This window comes from Plutella xylostella, chromosome 22, assembly GCF_932276165.1.
Source record: "Plutella xylostella chromosome 22, ilPluXylo3.1, whole genome shotgun sequence".
Lineage (NCBI taxonomy): Eukaryota > Metazoa > Arthropoda > Insecta > Lepidoptera > Plutellidae > Plutella > Plutella xylostella.
The window spans coordinates 6,956,173-6,976,780 of NC_064002.1; the positions used below are offsets into that span (position 1 = coordinate 6,956,173).

At 36.6% G+C, this 20,608-nt stretch overlaps 2 protein-coding genes across 2 annotated transcripts in view; both read right to left on the reverse strand.

Annotated features, from left to right (window-relative positions):
- Positions 1-4,787: 4,787 nt before the first annotated feature.
- LOC125490296 (elongation of very long chain fatty acids protein 7-like) lies at positions 4,788-10,113 on the reverse strand. Its single transcript, XM_048629118.1, has 6 exons — positions 9,764-10,113; positions 8,236-8,426; positions 6,980-7,117; positions 6,465-6,570; positions 5,678-5,814; positions 4,788-5,401 (listed from the first exon to the last, which is right to left on the reverse strand). Exons 1-6 carry the CDS (start codon positions 9,822-9,824, stop codon positions 5,042-5,044), a joined length of 993 nt encoding a protein of 330 aa, XP_048485075.1. The 5' UTR covers positions 9,825-10,113; the 3' UTR covers positions 4,788-5,041.
- Positions 10,114-13,705: 3,592 nt separating this feature from the next.
- Positions 13,706-20,608, reverse strand: part of LOC105382815 (elongation of very long chain fatty acids protein AAEL008004) — a 30,137-nt gene continuing 23,234 nt past the window's right edge. Inside the window, exons 4-7 of the mRNA XM_011552768.3 lie at positions 18,701-18,781; positions 18,326-18,488; positions 16,285-16,421; positions 13,706-15,510 (exon numbers count right to left, since the gene is read on the reverse strand). Of these exons, the coding sequence (XP_011551070.3) occupies positions 15,298-15,510; positions 16,285-16,421; positions 18,326-18,488; positions 18,701-18,781 (594 nt within the window). The 3' untranslated portion in view covers positions 13,706-15,297. The remainder of the gene's footprint in view (positions 15,511-16,284; positions 16,422-18,325; positions 18,489-18,700; positions 18,782-20,608) is intronic.

Here is a 20,608-nt window from a genome sequence, read left to right on the forward strand (position 1 = left end):
CTGTGTCGATCATGATATCCTCTTGTCCATACTCCGTTCTCTTAATATGTCTGGCTCAGTAGCCGAGTGGTTTTCTTCCTACTTGAGTGGTCGCCGACAGCGCATCCGGTCCGATGACATTGAATCTGACTGGTGTGATGTCACAGCCGGCGTGCCCCAAGGCGGTGTCCTTTCCCCTATCCTTTTTTCAGTATTTATCAATACGCTTGTATCCGTTCTCAAGTTCACCTCTTACCACTTGTACGCTGACGATCTGCAACTGTATGTTTCCTGTGGTCCCGGTGATGTTTTGGAGGCTATTGACAGGATGACTGCTGATCTCGATGCAGTCAAAAATTGGACAGCAAACTACGGTCTCCTAGTTAATCCCTCTAAAACCCAGGTTATGTTTGTTGGCAGCAGGTATCACTTGGCTAGACTGCGAAACGGCCCACTACCACCAGTAATCTTCGATGGGGTTACTTTGCCTTACTGTGACAGTGTTAAAAACCTTGGTCTTCATATCCAGAATAACCTGTCATGGGAATTGCATGTCTCAGAAATTAGTCGCAAGATCTATGCCTCGATGCATGGACTAAAACGGTTGCAGAATTTCCTGCCATACTCGACCTAAGTTACGCTAGTCAACTCCTTGTTGCTCCCTATCATTGACTACGCAGATGTGTGCTACCCTGATATCACCGAAGAGCTACTTGATAAACTCGACCGTCTGCTCAACTTATGCATTCGCTATATTTTTGGCCTGCGTAAGTATGACCATGTCACCGATTTTCGTAATAAACTCAAGTGGCTCAACATCCGTCATCGAAGGAATGCTCATATTGTTTCCCTAGTATATGGTATAGTCTATAATCCTTGTGCCCCCTCTTACTTAACCGATCGCTTCTCATTCTTTGACTTTACTGATCGTCCTCAATGGTCAAGTCGAAATTTGCTCTTTCGTACCCCAGAGCATAATGCGGCAGGGTATTCGGATTCTTTCACCGTGTCAGCGGTTCGCCTGTGGAACGAGTTACCATTGCATATAAGGCAATCGCACTCCATAGAAACCTTTAAGTCTAAGGTTCGTCTGCACTACCTCCAGAAACAGAACAATCAGCAGCAGATCTAATATATAGTTTATCTGTTTTGTTGTAGTTTGTAAGTGTGACGATGATATTATTATTTTTTGTTATAGTAACTATATATTTTATTTATGTATGTAGGTATATATATATTATTTATTTATAAGTATATTTTTTACGTTTATTTTATGATATTATGTATAAGTAAGTATATATTCTAGTTTTAAACAATAGATATTAAACAGAATTAAACTTTTCTCATTGTCTTTCGCACTACCTATCATTTTCTCCACAACGCCCAAGGTTAACTGGAAGAGAATGCTTTTAGCATTAAGTTCGCCTATGTACAAATAAATTTATGTGCAATAAAGAATTTAATAATAATAATAATAATATCTGTATCCACTTACACTACGAGTAGAACTTGATGTCGAAGGTACTTTAATTAAGAAAGTGATAGTATGTTTCTTTTTAATTGGGTGATACTGGCTGTAGTTGCAAGTGGCACCACACAAGGCACAAATTACTGAAACATTACGTTTGCATACTTGTAATTTGACAGATACGATCATTAATTTTATTCGATGTCAATACGAGTGGAGTATCTTAGAAAGATCATTGAGGACCGAGGAGAGTGAGGAGGGCCGGGTACACCCGAGTCCGCTTTCTTCTATGCCTTATTACTCTCTACTTTTCATATTGGCTGCTGTTGCAAATGTCATGACATACGAATAGCAAGCTCCTGATAAGCCTAGTTTAGGGTGTTTACAGTCAATGCATGACAGTCATTAGATTAAATCTCGATTTAATTTTGGCGCAAAGCATCCTATAACACATACACGTACCTTATACGTTTTAGAATACGCTATAGGTAAAGCACTGAAAAGTGTGTGACACGCACACACACACACTTTCCTCCTTATTATAAAACATAGGAACTGGTTATAGTTCACAGTTTTCATACATATCCGTAGCCTAAATCTGGCCCGAAACCAGAACTACCTTTAGTCCTCGTTTTATAATAAAGGGGTTTAGGTTTTTCACCTAAACTCGACGCATGATCCGAAGAGCTTTCTATACTCTATCAGCAGATGGCTGATGATAATGATCTTAACGAGAATAGCCACGCATTCCAAATTCGGCTACAATATGACAAACACACACAGCCTGTGACAGTCCCCTGCAGGGCAAGAGATTCCTCTTTCACTGAAGGACTTAAGGAGGGGCCCTTCCCGACGCTTGGACAGCGGGTTTGAAATATCAGAGAACACAAACATGCCCCCATGACGAGAGAACAGACAAGATCTTGAACTTGTTTGTTCAAGATTTGGATTCGGACCCGGAATCTTCAGCACAAGAGTCAATGTTTCTAACCAATGCACCTATGCATGAAGAGCTCTAACTGTGACCTACTTTCGGATGTGCGAAAGACTCATCCTGTATATTACTATTGAACCTGAATAGACGTTGAAGTGAAGAAAAAAGGAGGCTTATGTGTTTGATCGGCGGTATGTATTTTCTCTACGGCACCTTTTAACCGATTTTTATGATGTTTAGAACCTTAATATAGACCTTAAAAGCAAACAATATGATGGACCTGGAGCTGATCTGATGATGGAAACGGAATGCAGTCAAGGAGATATTACAATGATTTATTTAGACTAGTAGGACTTATTGATATATTTTACAGTTTGAAATTCACCCAAGAGATGCGGGTTCGAATTCTGGCGCTGACATGTAACAAAGAGATCTTTGAGTTTAAATATAATGTTTACCATCGCTCTTACGGTGAAGGAAAATATCGTGATGAAACCTGCATATCTAGAATCATCTCATTCAAAACGACGATACGGCTCGTGACCTATCAGACAAATACAAATGTAGGGGAGACCGGGGACAAAAGTAACAGCGGGTAGAAAGTAACAAAGACTCTGTGGACTTCCCCAATAGCCTTAACGTCCCAAGCGACAGCTGGTAGTCAGCATGCGATGCTCCCCGTGCTTGATATCATTTTCCGCGCCCGTGCCTCGGTGCAAGGTTGTTTTAGTGAGCATTTCGTGATTTTACACACCAAAAGTAAGTTTTTTGGTGTTTATTCATTTAATGTTTACGTAGAATTAAGATGCCAAGAACCATATGACTACCTATTTGTTAATTGATTAATTATAAGATTGATTTGATTGATTTTTGGAATTCTTTATTAAATAAATATAAATACAGTTGACACACAAAAAAAATACAAAGTGAGTCGACACACAACTTCAAAATGATTGTTTTTACCAGGCTAGGCACCTACAAAAAACTTATAACATGAACATGACCTAACAACTTAAATAACAATAACTGTTTTAACTTACTAAGCGGTTGCACTGTTTATTAATATTTATTACACATGTACTATTAGTTTTTTAGTTACATTAAGGCATTAAAAAGAAAAGAGAAGAGAATAAATAAATATTATTAAAGTTTTGTTACATTGTAACTTAGGGTAGGTACTTGCACAAAATACCAAACTGCGATCGTGAATCGTAACGGTGTAGTCATGTCACGATTCTACTAATTAATGAATTGAGAGTGAAGTTCTTAACTCCAAAACAAAACTATTGCAGATATTAGTTACATATGATATTATAAAGCTATACATTTAATGAAATCGGAACCAATATTATAATGCTAATTTATTTATATAAGTAATTATTATAGTTTTATACAATATAAAATTTTACCTACAGGATATTATACAATAACTTTCATTATTTATTATATTTTACACCTGCTTTTAGTATGAACAATAATGTTAGGATCTTAATTCTTATACCGTAAGCTATATCCAATATACATTAAGCAACTACCTAGCTAACATAGGTAGGCAGTTAAAATAGGAATAGTGGAATGACGACAGATCACGCGCAGTGCGTGTGGACGCTTTGTCTACTAGACGTGGAGCAATTATAAGATTGTCTGTAGCATGTCATACATTGTTTTCGAATAACACGTGCTGTTTTAAAGTTATGTCAAATGATATTTAAAAAATGGGGATGGGTACAAAAGTAACAGCTCGCGGCAGGACAAAAGTAACGAATTACTTACGTAAGTTTGCCATGTCACATTATAAATTTTTATTTTTTGTTGTTTTGATTAGATATTTGTGTCATAATATTGTATATTATGGCACAAATAAAACAACTTCTTATCAGTTAGTCAGTTTAAATGATGGATCTCATTTACAGTTTATATTAAGAAGTTTTTTTTAGTTTTGTCAATAAGTCATAAGTTTTTTTTAGTTTCGATAGTTTTTTAAGAAGTTTTCTTAACTAAATAATTTCATTGTTTTTTTTGTCCTTTCTTTTTAATCGTATTTATAACATTGGGCAGAATTTATGGGTTGTTACTTTCGACCTATGCCTTGTTACTTTCGTCCTGACCATGGGGTCGAAAGTAACGATTTCCCTTTTTTTTGAGGCTTTAGAAATGCTAAAATTAATGATGTATTAAGTAAAGTAATAATGGATATTTGTAGACTATATACGAAAGTTTTATGTGACTATATTTATTTTATCGTAAATGTTATTAATAACCAGAAATCAGACAGAATCTACAAACTGTTACTTTTGTCCCCGGTCTCCCCTACACCGAAAAGCGGGTGACTGTCACCTCTGACTACCCCTTCGGGGACTATAGTCGTGAGCATATTTATGTTTTTCAGCTTAGTAACAAATTCAGTTTTCTTTTATAAATAGGTAGTTTATTAACTTAAAACTTATTTATAATAATAAAAGTTTCTTACCACTAATTATAAAACTAAAATTTTTAGTTACAAACTATTTCTAAACCTATAATTATACCTATTACGACAAATAATTTGGTGCAATCGAATAGCTGTAAACGTCATTCAAATGATTTTTTGTTTTAAAAAGCGCCTATAATATTAAATCTGATAACTAATTTCGTCGATAATACCCAAATCTGCACAGATACTAGACATCCTTCTTTCCGTTGTTAATATTGTTTTTGTGGTACCCATTCTCGTGCCCCAGAGTTTTGTTCCCATTTTGAATTCCGTTCTTTTTTATTCCATTTTTGAAACCGTTTTCTTTTACTTTTCCGTTCGGTTTCGCGTCACCGTTGAGGTCGGACTTCTTTTGTTTTTCTTCTATCGCTTTCTTTTCGGCCTCGAGTCTGGGTTTCTTGATGTAGGCCTTGATGTAGAAGTCTATGAAGAGGATGAGCATGAAGAGGTTCTGTGGAAGGAAGACGGCGGAGATCCAGCGCGGGTACTCGCAGTCCGGTTTGAACACGATGGTGGTCATGTGCAGCACGCACAGGAAGAATTGTAGCTGAAATTACAAACCATGGTGTTAAAGAAGTTGAAGAATTATGGAATGTGAGAATCTGTAACGAAATTATTACATGTTAGATTTTTATCCACCTCACAATAAAGAAGGTCCTTCATGGACTGTTGTGTGTATAAAATAAGTCTATAAGAAACAGATAGAAAAATATTCCCCTTCGTGAACCTCTTGTACCGATTTATCGAGGTTTTCAATGGGAATCGTGGTTTTAAATATTCTGAATTATAAACTTCGAGTTACGGGTATGAATTGATTACTTACAATTTGCAACTGAGTGATGTACTTTTTCCACCACAGGTTGTTCTTCTTCTCGGGATAGGCTACAGTCAGCAGGTAGTACGAGTACATAACGGTATGTACGAAGCAGTTGATCACACCAATCAGAGTCCCGTGCCCTCCTGAAAACAATATTTACACGTACATGAATGATGTGTTTTTTTCAGTTGACGTCTGAACACACCGTGACCGTATAGCTTTAGAAGGGCCCGGTATAGCATACGCATCAGATAAACTTATATGCTGGATATTCACCTGGTGCTATTTCTGTGAAAGCTCTTTTCATTTTCTGACATTGTGAAACAGGTATTTAGTAAAGCGCTACTAAAACTCAAATTCAGTTTTGTATTAAGAATGATAGAATAAATCTAAAACTATAAATAGGTATTAGCAAATCACACGTGAGTGATATTGCAGGTGGTAAATTCGAGACACATATTTTCCAGATGCAATACAACACAGGGCGAGTCCCCATTCCTCCCGTACGGTTTTCCATATATATACTCGCATACAAAGTGGCGCGTCTAGAAGAAATAGACATGAAACTTTTGACAGATAATGCATGCAGCTAACAGAAAAAGAAAACCTATTTTTTTTTCGTATTTGTAAATTGCAAAACCCGTACTAGAGACTCTGGAGCACTGCGGTATGCTAAAATGTGGCTAAAATACGCTCACGAGCAATTAATAAGTTTCAGTGAGATATGGAACGACAATCAGGTGGAACTTTTTTATTGCTCGCGTGTTAGTTCATAATATTATGTAATAATCACCTGGATAATATGTGGCGGCTGCCCAGATCAGCACCACCATGCCAGTGTGGTGGTACACATGCAGGAACGACACCTGGTTGAATTTCTTCCGTAACACGAAAAACACCTGAAAATAAGGGGATATTAAATTTGAAAAAAAGCTAAAGAAATATTATTTGCAGTAAACAGAAGTTGACAAAATAAAAATGGCGACTTAACAACAAATATGAGCTAAATTTTTACGCCAAGTAGCTAATCTAGTAAACTAGGCGCGCGAACATCATCTCAGAGGGATTTTCAGTAGGTTTTTCTTAACCGTACACGTAGTGAAAATCAATGCGAAATTTGATGGTGCGTCACTACTAGAACGAATAGAACGATGTCAAAACTCCCACTCTGCATGCAGGTAGCACGCAGTTTGAACACTTTGAACCAAAGTATGTGAGGTAAAAGGATGTTCATCTGCCAAGCTTGCCAGCTTAGACAGCTTATGGTGGGGTCTGCGTAGTAGATTAAAAAATATCAATGTTACTTACTGTGTCTAATAAATCTAAAATTTTAGTTAAGTAGTAGAGCTGCACTATAGATGCTTCTCGGATGGCCTTGGGTGTGTCAGAGTAGTCTACTGGTTGACATATCCACTTGTAGTCCCAGCCCCAGCCAAATCTGATTGCCTGGAACAAATTACACACTTTTGTTTAAATGTAATAGGTATTATTTTTTCTTAGATTTTTTTTTGTATTTGTATTTTGACGCATAGTATGTTATAATTTGATTGTATTATAACCCTCTTTTAAATATGAAACTATAATAATATAAGCGATGTAACATGTAAGTAGGTACTCCATTCTTGTGATGAAATCAGATCGACCTAAACCTCTGATTGGCAAAAGAAATAGAGGAAGACAGAAAAGACGCTACATATCGACAGCACGCAAAAACTGGTAGTGGCTCTAGACAGATACACGTGGAAAATACTGGAGAAAACCTACCTAAAAAATCATAAAGAAAAAGTCGAGGGAGGCTTTTTTTCGTATTTGTTATATCCAAATTCGTACTATTACTGCGTATTATTAGTGAAACATATGGAAATAAATTTACATAGTATATAATTATACAATCATTCATCAATCAATCAATCATTGTAGTTCCTTATTAATTAATATCTACACTTCATATTACTAGCATTTTGTACTACCTACATAGTTTCTCGAAATTCACTAACCATTTATAAACCCACGTATTTTTCGCAGACTGACTTGACTACAATGATTGATTTATTGGCTAACGAAATTGCGCTCGGGGCCAATAGTAACTCCGGTGGAAGATATGTCGGTGAAGTTCGGAAGCAGATAAAAAATTGATGAGGGTCCGTTGTATACCACCCACCTACAGATTTGCTGGCTAATTTCTGGGAGGGTTTCCAAAGTTAACGTTTAATAAAGATAAAGCGTCATTACTTAATAATCCTTCAATTAGATTTTCCAAAAATCGATAAATGATAGACGGATACAACAAGAAAGAAAATAAATTACTCACTCCCCGTAAGTAAACATATTAAAGAAAATTTAGCCCGTATAATTATGTTGTATGTAATTTGATATGCAAGCGCTTGCTTTTAGCTGAAACCCTCAGTAAGTAAATATCAAAGATGGCACCATATCTGAATACAAAGTTCATGAAAAAAAAGGACACTTTATTTCAAGTTTCTTATTGTGACTAAAGAAATAAATTGCATATACAAAAAACATAAAAAAAGAAGGTAGGTAATGGAATTATGTCAAATACTTACACAAACAAATATGTAGGCACACAGTACGACCTGTATGGTATTATACACTATTAGTACTTTATCCAGGTTGAAGGGTTGTCTCTTCTTCATCCAGGCTGGGCCCCATTTGAACACGAACATAAGGTACATGCCCAGAATGAAGGCACCTTGGTACGGCTTCGCCACCAGAAACCATGATTTTGTCCTTGGATCTGGAAAGCGACAGCGAGTTCATCATGATGATCAACGAACCTTAACTGCGAATATAATTGGATTTCTCATTCTCAATCTGAGATGCCTCACTGGGAAAATTAAGTTTTTGTTGGCCAATATATTTTCTTACTAGAAGGCATATTATAATATGTCCTCCCTTTTATCTTCCCCTGCATTTCTGGATACTGTGCAGTGATAGGCAAAACCATCCAGCAAGTAGCAATTAAAGTTCACTGTGGAATAAATGTATCATGTCACCATGGCATGGCATCACTCTACCTGCTATTGGTGATCAAGTAAATAGAGAGGCAAAGAGTTTTTTTTTAAATCATTTCAATATTACTACGATTCCCCGTTACATTTGCTTTTACTAAACAATAGACAACAAACAATAGTTTCTATTGCGTTATAATTATCATTAATTAATGCTTGATTAAAAAAAGCATTCCTTAAAAGAACTTTGTATGAGCATTTGAATAAAATTCCTCGGTGGGTTGACATTTGGCACCAAGCATGTGCAAAGCATCGAGTGGTTATTTTGTATCGCATGTGAACGTCCTCTGTGAACTAGTAACCTCTAGGGCTAGTACTTGCTACTAATCAAGGGTTCTTGGTGACGCAACTCGATCTAATTTTATAGCTAAAACATTATTATTATTACATGGTTACAAAATGAGGTTGGTATTGGGTGGAGTAATGGCAAATTCTGGTATGTCCCATCTACATTAGTTTATAATTTTATTATAGATATTTAAAGAGTCAAGACAAAACAAAATTTTCGCTTTGTTTCAGCGGTCAAAGCTTTGCATCAGAATCTAAATCTAAAGGTTCGAATCCCGGGTAACACTTTCAAATTTGATCAGACAGAAAAATAGAGATGGATGATGTTGAAACGGCATTTAAAACCGTCGATCCTGCGATTCGAGTGAGCTTTTTCTATAAATACTTGATTGATCATCTGTTTCTGTTTTCCTTTGTGATAGTCAACAGATAGTTGACTAACCTATTTAGTTTATGAGTAAACCAATGACGTAAATCCAATTAATTGGAAGATATTAATAGATGAGTTGTTAACACATTATTTATGTTGGAGTACATCATACATGCATATTAGGCATACTAACATGCTTGCGTAATTATGTAGATATTGATAATATTATTTTTATGATCTGTAACATGAACCATGTAACCATATAATAATGGTTACAATTACTATAGTTACTTTTAATACACATGTTTTTAAAGATGAAGATGTCTTTTGACAAGGCTTTGATTCTTCATAATTATCAGTAAATTAAATCATCACATATAAGTTTTAATTATATATTTTACTCACCCGGCCATTCCATAAACAGCAATTTGTAGCCCTGATACGCTTTCCTTATTATTTCAGCCATTTCCTATCACTACGAGTGAGTATCCAAAACACTTAATTAATCTATTATTAAACTCAATGACTTGCTTTTTTATACTTTCAACCAACTACATAAGAAGAAATTTATATTTTAAAATTATTTTTATATGTATAAAAAGTTTTTTATATTTCTTCTCATCACTATTTCACCACGCTGGTATATATTATACTAATGTATGCAATTTAAATTAATTTAGTTATTGATAATTAAATAGGATCGCAAAACAATTTGTAAACTGCTTGTCTATAAGAGTTCTAGGGTGGAACTAAGTGTTTCTTCACTACGTTGTTTTAATTAAATCAGGAATGAATGCTCATAAATTGTATTAACATGCGATTGAAGGGTACCAGGCATAGTCAACAGTCATTGTATACAGTGTTCATCATGTTAATTTTCGGTTTATTCGACTTAAACTGGCTTTTGTATTTGGCTTCACTTCGTTAATAAGCTAGACGATTCATGTCATACATATATACGTCGAGAGATGCCATGAATGTAGAGTCGGTGCTTTAGATATCTTATAGGTTAGGTTTGCCAATAGACATTAAGCAACCTGAGGGTTTATTGGTCGGCCGAACCTCGTTATGTCACATAGACTTCCTGACCCTATAAATATTAATTTATAAAAAAATCTATAACATACAGGTGGAAAGACATACACCTACGACCTACATACATTAGGTAAGGCAGTGGGTAAAAGTGTGTGCATTAAGTGTGTGCTTTCATCGAGGCAAAATATTGACAAACATACGGAATCGTATTATATTCTATGTACATAATATATTTTGGTAGAAATATTCTATTCATGCCTACTAGAAATCAGTGGCACTACTGAATCTCTAATTTTAAAGTAAATTGAAGGACCTGAGTTTTGAAGAGTAGTAGATTAGTAAAGTATGCCATTATGTTGAGCCTCTTTTGTGTGACAATATACCATAGCATTATGGTAGGTACTACTGCAATTTTTAGCCATAAAACATAACAAAAAGTTTATAAAATGTTTTGACGTCTGACAGGTTTTTTCTGACAGATTTTATTGCATTAGTTCAGGTTTCGAATCCCGCCCGTGGCAAACATTTGTGGTGTTATAAAATTAAGGATATTTTTTTATGAGTGGTGGTTCGCATTTCTTTATATTACATACAATGATTTCAAAAGGAAGGATACGCCCGTCAGAACGTTTTGTCAAAAGAAAATGGCACCCGCGCGCTGGCCCTAATTTCATACAAATTATGATAGATTTATGAGGTTTTAGGGCCAACGCGAGGGTGTCATTTTCTAGAGCGGTTGGGCCTGTCCTTACGCTAGTAATATATAAGTCAATGATTACATAATACGTGCTATTCATTCATTCATATTTCGTGCAGACATTTGTTCTCTGGTCTTTGGTGTCGAATGTTTGCGCTATGTGATACCTTCAGCCCGCCGCCGCCGCCGGCTAAGCCTGGAGATTATGGCAAAAGCCCCGGAGTGTTGCAGGTGTGTCCGAAAAAGTTAATATTTTGGTATAATTGAAAGTCAGTCCTGTTTTATTTCTCAACCTGCTCACTTATGAAGCTGAAAGAATTTTAGACTTTGTTATGAGTTATTGAATTTGCATCTTTCACCAATCACATTGACGTATTTATCGCGCAAGGCTGTTTATATCTACGTCGATAATACTCGATAACGGTGCCGTGTAGAGGAGCCAGGAGCTTGACTCTGGAGGTACGGAGATAAACTAAAAAAACCTGTTTGAAATATCTCCTAACATATCCGCTGCAAATCTTAATTTAATGTCTAAGGGCTGATTTTTCAATGGTCAGATAAATTCTATCTGAGGGATAAACTTGTTCCTGTCATTGTCTTATACCAACCATACCAACATTCACATATGACAGCATCAGAATTATTCCTCAGATAACTTTTATCTGACTATTGAAAAATCAGCCCTAACTCAAAGAGAAAGAAGAACAGCATTTTTCTTTGTTCACCCGAGATAAACGTCATCTCGGCGAAATCTCGGCATTCACAGCTCCTTACGACATTCTATCCTTGAAAGAGACTGCAAGGATCGATCTTTGCATAGTTCAATGTCTGACTTTTTGTCTTACTATTATTATAATTGATCATAATGTATGTATTACTTCAATGATAAACTTTTGTTTTCAGTAGCCGTGAGAAAACAAAGACTCGTTGGATAACAAAGGAACATAAGTAGAACAAGGCATAAGGACACCAAATTTCGACATCCGCCTCTGAAAAAGCTACCAGGGTGATTCAATTAAATTCTTATTTGTTAACCTCTATGCAATAGATAAATTAAGAAAACCGTTGACCGCTAGGTTCATGTTCAAAAGTCTTTCCTAGCTAGATATATAAGTCAATGGTTTGGTAGCCAAACTTAGAAAACACTTCATTAACAACGTTTATCTGGTTAGCACTGGCTGCAGGCTGGAACCGCTGAAAACTGAAACCAACTTTCCGGTAGTTCGTGTATAATAAATTGAAACAATAAGTGTCTGCTACATAACAATTTAGTGTATCATTTTTAGTAGTATAACTATAATAATGGCTGTAATCCCCTCAGGAGACTGTACTCTGACTATACAGTCAGAGGTGACTTGCAAGCCAATCATTTTCGCTGGTACTCACATGATATGTCGCGAGCCGTATCGTCTTTTTGAAATGATATTCATAAATAAATGATGAAATAACACTTTTTTATTTTGATATAATTAGAATATGAAAATTGTGTTTAATCACCCGGGTTAGTAACTATAAAGAGTATTTATAGGTATGTATACTAAAATCCAATTAAAAAAATGTTTAAGCCCTTTCAAAAAGTTACATTAGTAGTATAAGTTTAGTGTAACACCTCAAATCGTTTTATAGTTGTAATAGTGATAAATTCCGAATTACCTGGTTAGTACTAACTACTTGACTGCGTTTGTTGAGTTACAAAGTTTCAAGATTCATTAATAAAGTGACATTGATTGTTATAAGTAATTAATTATACATTCTTCAACAATTCTTTTGATTTGGAAGTCAAATAAAAATACTTTTGGGGTCGCTGAACCCTAAGTCTACCTTGCGTTTAGTATAGATTCCTTGACTTTGTCACATTTGAGACCGTTTTTTTTTTCAGTAGAAAAGTGCTATTCTCTGAAGTAACCAATTTTAATTTGAGTGCTGTCAAAACCTTAAATTCCTTGTTTGGACTCTTTTTGGTGTTACGTAAAAAACATTTTCCACTGGCAAAATTTATAGTTCGACATCGCTAAAATAAGATTTTGTGCCTTCTCAATCGACATCAATGTAATTATTATTGTTTAAAAAGTTTTCCCGTGGGAATTCCGCGATAAAAAGTAGCCCTAGTGTTTATCTTCTTAAAAATAAAAACGAGAATTGTCAGTCTGTCCATATTTTCGTATGTCTGCCAAGATACTTTATCTCTATTAATTATATTAAAGTTCCTTTAGGGCTGTGAAAAAATCATCCGTGTTCTTCCTCACCTTTTCCACAGCTGACGTAGACCTCTCGCAAAGCTCGCCACTGGATTCAATCCAAAGCTTTCCGCATCCAATCTTTACCAGCCACTTTTTGCAAGTCGCCACCCCACGTAGCCAGAAAGCATCTTAAAATTTGCGGTTGTCCACTCCAAAACATGATTACCCCATCGTTTATCGGTTCTTCGACAGATACTGGTTACAGCCCACTGCCACTTAATTTTACTAACTCGGTGAGCTATGTTAGTCACTTTAGTTCTCTATTGCGGATGCAATCTTTCAGAGGGACACCAACTTTCCATAGCTCGCATTTTTTCTCTTTTGTTATTTTAGTGATCAATAAATACGTATCCTACTCTAAGTAAAACTGCGAAATTATAAAAATCATCAACTTTATTCGATTATAATTATCTGTTATAATAATTCTTATTATTCAAAGTCATTTTCATTATGTAACAGTGAGAATGCGACTATAAACAAATCGTTTGTTTCATAAAACTGAAGATGTATAGTATGTACCTAATGTAAGTATACCAAAAAGGTATATAAGACATGCTTTACAAAGTACAGGGCACAGATCTACCACAAAGTTCAGAGTAAGTTTGTGACAGATTTCAAATTTGCAGAGATAAATAGAATGTAGTTAATAATGCACATTCAATTGAAAGTTAGGGTACACTCGCGAGCAATGAAAAAGTACCAGTGACATACATAGCAACAAATTACTCCTCAAGGGAAAAACTACATAACTTTATGAGACCACCTGCAATTTTGAAGTACGTACATTTAGAAGCACATCAGAATATTAGCAACAAAATACGTATCTTCTATATTTTGTTTAAATTGGGGTCGTTTGGTGTCGTCATTTTGTTATTGGAACTTTTTCTTTACTCGTGAGTATCTGTTGCTTCTTTATTTTCGAACAGTACCTGCCATATCATCACGACCCATCACGTCCTCCCTGCTGGGACACGGGTCTCCTTCCAATGAAGTAAGGAAAGGTTTTAGACCTGTACCGTTCACTAACTAAAAAATTACACAAGTACCTAATGTTGCTTCTGTATTTAAACTTATTGTAGGTTCCGTAGCGTATATTACTATTTACATCCACTTCTTGCTCTAATCTTAACTAATAATATGTATAGGTATTATTCGATAAAACTTAATTTTAAGAGGTTACAAATGCATTTCCAAAATTTTATAAGGTCCTTAATATTTAAGTAATTATTATTACATGATATACATAATATTAATACTACAAATTTTGTGATGAATCTGGACCTAATATTCCTTACGTTATAGTAAAAATATAGCATTGGATCATTAATCTGATGACAACGGAAGCTACGTAGTACAGTTAAGTATTCAAAGATATTTTTTAAAATAAGCTGCCTTTAATACTGCTCTTCTTGTTTGTTGCATACAGACGTTAATTTGTTATTATAGGTATGGGCACTACACAATAAAATCGGAGAACCGTAAGCGTAACTATAATGATAAAACTTAATAAATATTGCGATCATGATAATAAAGATCAAGTGAACCGAAATTAAACTTGAGAATTGATTGACCAAAGAAAGTACAATCCACTTTTGTAATTATTCCAACATCTTTTACAATATTTTTTTTTTCTTTCTATAAGTGAATTTCAATGTCAATACAAACAAAATTCTTAAAAAACAGTTAAAAAACAGGCTTTATTTTTATCGTAAATTCCTTGACCATGTTATATTCTCATTGTCTTTCTTTAAAAAAGGATTCGGAATTCAACTGAATCTATTACTTAGACCGACATAGACGGATGACAATCTTAAAAAACATGATTTTAATGAACTTATAAAAAAAATCTATGAATTGAGCATTTCCACAGATCCCAAACCTTACGCACTCACACTTTACCTAATTACAACTACAACAGTACTATCTTATCACAAAATTGTATGAACAGTTAAGGTAAGCTAATTTTGCTAACAGTCTTTAGATTTGCCGTTGACGGTAACAGGCTTAGGGTCGGGTCTTGTGGTTTTGGAGTTCTTGATGTAGTTGACATAGTAGAACCTCCCGAACATATAGAGGAAGAGGCTTGCGTTGAGAGAGAGCAGGAAGTTGATGAACTTAGGGTAGTTACAGTCGGTGAACATCACCGTGAAGTTGTGGTAGAAGATTATGCAGAACTGGATCTGAAAGGAACGAAAAGAAACATTTTACTCGAGGTCCTTGATAGAAAGGATAAATTCAATCATTTATTTTATATCCATTACGGATCCTGCGATAAAGCTGAAAAAATTTGGGCCGTTATGTGTAATAATAATTAACTGATTTCTGCCCTGCTGCGGTGCCTGTCTTAACTACTCGACCACACGCATAAACCCATACAAATGGCCTATGTTATTATTTAAGGATTAGCTCCCTTTACAGCGGCGTCTGATGACGGCTGCTGATTACATCTTATTTTGGCAATGAATTTCCTCACTAAATCATAGCTATGTGACAGTAACATATGGCTATAGCAGTTGTCGAATTGCACACGTTAAATTCAGCAGCCATGCCAGCCTAATCTCGTCAAGCGTTACCAGCGTAATTTTTATACAGTGTTGGTCTTGTTCCAAGAATCATCGCCATAGTGAAATATGTTCGTAATTATCTCTTTCATCCAAAGGTTGCCTGGTAGAGATTGCTTTAAGTTTAAGGCCGCCTTTTTGTACAGTTTTTATTAAAGTAGTTTTTGTGTTATTTACTTTTGATGCAAATATACAGGCTGTTGCAAAAAAGGTATACTCAGGGGGTAATTCTAAACAACTTTTGTTCTACGAGAGTTGAAAATTCACGAAAAAAATTATCCTTTTCCATAAAAACTTTGTAGGTCACGTGACTTTTTAAATTTTTACCATACACTTTTTGTAACACCCTGTACAGTATTGTAATTGTATCGTGAAATATGTAACAGTTCTCACCAGCTGCAGTGTGGTGACGTGCCTCTTCCACCACAGGTACTTCTGGTACTGCGGGCCGAGCCCGGAGATCAGGTAGTACGTGTACATGATGATGTGGATGAACGAGTTGATCACCCCGAGCAGGGTGCCGTGGCCGCCTGGAACAAATAATATGTCATGAAAAGAATATACATTGCAGATTTAACAACTCTACGTTTAGATTGGTGCCGAACAGGATAGTGGAACTATTTTTCAGAACCTTTTGATGTCGCTTTACAATCTGCTTATTACATACCACTGATTCATACTCATGAGCCAAATTTTATTGTAATTTTTCAATATCCTAATCCTAATCCTAACTAATATTATAAATGCGAAAGTAACTGTGTCTGTCTGTCTGTCTGTCTGTTACTCTTTCACGCCGAAACTACTGAACGGATTTGAATGAAATTTGGTATACATACGGTCTAGACCCTGGGAAAGAACATAGGCTACTTTTTATCCCGGAATTCCCACGGGAAAACTTTTTAAGGCGAAGCGAAGCGCGCGGGAACAGCTAGTATTTAATATATTTTTAATAACACCTTTGCTTTCTCGGGATGAAATTGGATTTAATTGCATTTAAACAATATTTAAAATTATTTAATATGTATGTATTTATTCCATTAAATCAATTCGCAGGGTAAGGCAGTTCTCCATCACCATGTGGCGACATCTATATGAATACGCGCAAGCATAGAAGTCAAGATATAGATCCAGCAAAGAGATACCAAGGACGACCAACAGATGGCATGGAAGAGTGAAAGCAAAATACCAAATCCTACATCGCGGTATCTAAGAATTACAGCTACTCAGTATATATACAGGATCCCGACATGTAACCGTCGGGCAGTTGCCCACCAAGCTAAACCGCCCAGCTTGGTCGGAGGATCCTCCCTTTTCAATGGAGGAGTGGCAACACCTTCGCTCCTCCATATTGGTGACCCCTACAACCTGAACACGACCTGATGATGACCATGCAGAACAGCAGCAGCAGAACATCTTCCACCATGTCGATGACCTCACAGACGATCAGCAGACCTTCCAGCAGCTACAAGATGAAGTCCAGCAGTACCATCACCCCCACAGCATCCTTCAGCAGCCACACGAGTCAACCAGCATGCAGATTCCATGGGCACCGTGACCACCAGCTTGCAGCGGAAATGCACGAGCCTGGTCACACCCTCGAGCAGACAGACTGCAGCGACCTTGCAGTGCACTTCGGCCAGCCGTAGCAGCGTCGGTCCAGGGTCCACCTCTCCTGGTCGAAGAAGCACTGGGGCAACGCACCGGAACAGTCGTAGCAGAGCGATCCTTGCAGTCCACTTCAAGCCGGTACGATCGAGCGTCAACTCTCCCGGTTGAAGCTGGATTGGGGACATCGCCACGCGCCTAACCATGCACTACTCTTCAAGCCGGTACGATCGAGCGTCAACTCTCCCGGTTGAAGACGAAGTGGGGTTACGGCGAATGAAGACCGCAGATAGTCCTGAAAGGCGGACTAGCGGCAATCTGGCCTGGTGAACAAGACGTATCAGAAGCACTGAAGAATATCGACCTACGGTCTCGGGGGGGAGTGATGTGGCGACATCTATAATGAATACGCGCAAGCATAGAAGTCAAGATATAGATCCAGCAAAGAGATACCAAGGACGACCAACAGATGGCATGGAAGAGTGAAAGCAAAATACCAAATCCTACATCGCGGTATCTAAGAATTACAGCTACTCAGTATATATACAGGATCCCGACATGTAACCGTCGGGCAGTTGCCCACCAAGCTAAACCGCCCAGCTTGGTCGGAGGATCCTCCCTTTTCAATGGAGGAGTGGCAACACCTTCGCTCCTCCATAACCATAATACCTTCTATCACCTTCTGGCAAAAGCCTCTGAACTAAGCGACCTAAAGGGCGTCTAACTGGTATGTCCTAAGGTTCATCAGTTTTTTTAGCAGATACGACCATGACCATTGGCATTGCATTTAATTTTGCAAATTTGAAAGCTTCCACTTTTGTGGACTTACCAGGCAGGAACTTCGTCCCGATCCAGGCACAGATGGGCATCATGGTGTGGTGGTACAGGTGCAGGAACGAGATCTGCCGGTTCTTCTTCCTCAGGACGAAGAATATCGTGTCCAGCAATTCCACAATCTTCGCGAAGAAGTACCACCAGACTGCGGCTGCCATCTGAAATTGATACAGAGTTCACCGCGTTAGAGTTTCATTTTTGTTTAGTTAAGTTACTTAGTTACTTTGTCTTCTTGACAAATAGAACTTTGGAAAGTTGGTTGGTTTTTTGGCAACGGAATTTAGATTATTCCCATGTTTTATAGCCAGCTCCAGTTTTCCTGTGCTACATGTGGGTTTTTTGTTTGTTTTTCTATTACTTCGTTACTTACCCGGTTTGCTTTTGGAGTGTCCGAATAATCAACAGGTTGGCAAGAGAAGTTGTAGTCGTTCCACCAGCCGGCCACCATACCCTGAAATATTAAAAAAAAATACAAATTAATTCCAGAAAAAGCGCCTGTCTGTTTTGTAACAGCAATGAGTATTGACCAATACGTTGTTATAAGTTTTTATGGCAAGGCAAGAACGCCTTTGCCATATTTTTATCATTCAAATTAGTCATCAAATTATAATATCTAAGGAGGTTAAAACTCGTTCACATCACATAGGAGTTTACCAAGCTACGAACTTAGATCTTATTTCAAGTGTATTAAAGAGTGTAAGAGGTTATTTAAGATTGCGTGTCAGCCCTGAGCAAAATAGCCCCATCATATTAAGTATAACAATCAAAGTCCAAATGCATATTTTACTACTTGGATATTATACGGTGGACATAACAACTAACTAACCAATATAAAAAATATATATTTGAATATATGTGCGAAAGAATAGGTGTGCTGAAGGTCCTAAAATGTATGTTTCGTAGTAGAGCGGCTTAGCTTAAAAATTGTGCTACAAAATGGTTAGGCAGCTACGGTTCTACCTTTTTTGGCATAAGATTTTTTTGCCTAATCTCGTATTGCATAGTAACGTTTGGTCAAAGTCTCGTTACGCCGAAAATCATATGGCATAAATCTCGTTTAGTAAAAAGTTATTTCGCATAACATTGTTTAGCCTAATAATGGTATGGCCAAATCTTGAATAGCCTAATAATGCTATGGCATAGGTTTATACAAAGTAATAATATTCGTTTGGCTTTAACTTTGACGGAGCGTCTCCCTACATAGCGCAAACTGGTGCCTTGTATTATTTCCGCTGTTTGGAAAACGCTCCGCTCCGCTTCGCTGCGCTCCGCTTTGGTTTTGATGAACATGTGCACCTAACACGCTCCTCCTCGCTTTGCTCGTCGTCGCACCTATTTTTAGGTTTCGATCTCATGGGGTTTGTAATAATTATATTGGTCGTTAATTTTCAAGTTTTTGATCATACAATATCGTGATTTTCGGGATGTAGGAGAAAAATACCATAATTTGTACATTTACTACATACTTAATATATTATTTGTAACTTAATATAACATTAGGAGAAACAAGATTATACATAGGTATAGATGAACATAAATTTGAGCAAACGAAACTTAGGTGTTTAAAGATTGTGCCTAAAGAGTTTTAGACGAAACGAGCCTTATGCCACATAAGTCTTGGCAAAGTGATGGTTCGGCCAAAAAAGTTTAGACCATACGAGTTATGCGAAATGAGTTTTGGTCAATAAAGATTATGCCAGATGAGCGGAACCCGGCAGCTACACATTACCAATATTTTATTTTCAATGATTTTCTAATAAGTGGTAATTTCAATGACTTAACTTCAGACCATTTATTGATCTGAGTACTTTTGATCGTACCTATCTAGGTTGTATATTTTCCCAATTCGTCACTGTACGTAATACATACGTACAATGTTAATGTTTAAATGAGTTGGTTATAAATACAGTTTACTTGTCATGTGATCGTTAATATCAATGTGCGATTTTCCGGCATTGTTGTAGTACAACAGTTTACTTACATAGACATATACAAACATTTCACATTTGTGTAAATTTTACAAAGCAAGAAGCAAAAGTAACCATTTCAACCGTGAAAAAAACTGTATTGACCTTACCAAAAAAAGTTTGACACCCGTTTAATAGGTGATTATCATGGTGTATTTAACTATTTAACACATTACTCAGGTATTTGACAGCGATAATAGCCTCTGTTGAACCTGTATAGATGGCAAGGCCGTAAGTCTTTTACATAGATTTACTAAACTAAACTTCAAATCTATCTTCAACGCTGTGTGTGACACAACCAGGACCATAAA

What these genes read in the sequence shown, in the direction of transcription:
- LOC125490296 (XM_048629118.1), bottom strand. Translation starts at nt 9,824, where the DNA reads ATGGCTGAAATAATAAGGAAAGCGTATCAGGGCTACAAATTGCTGTTT. An exon ending in GCTGTTTATGGAATGGCCGG is followed by an intron (nt 8,427 to 9,763) that starts GTGAGTAAAATA and finishes GTCGCTTTCCAG; the next exon opens with ATCCAAGGACAAAATCATGG. An exon ending in ACATCACTCAGTTGCAAATT is followed by an intron (nt 5,402 to 5,677) that starts GTAAGTAATCAA and finishes TTGTAATTTCAG; the next exon opens with CTACAATTCTTCCTGTGCGT.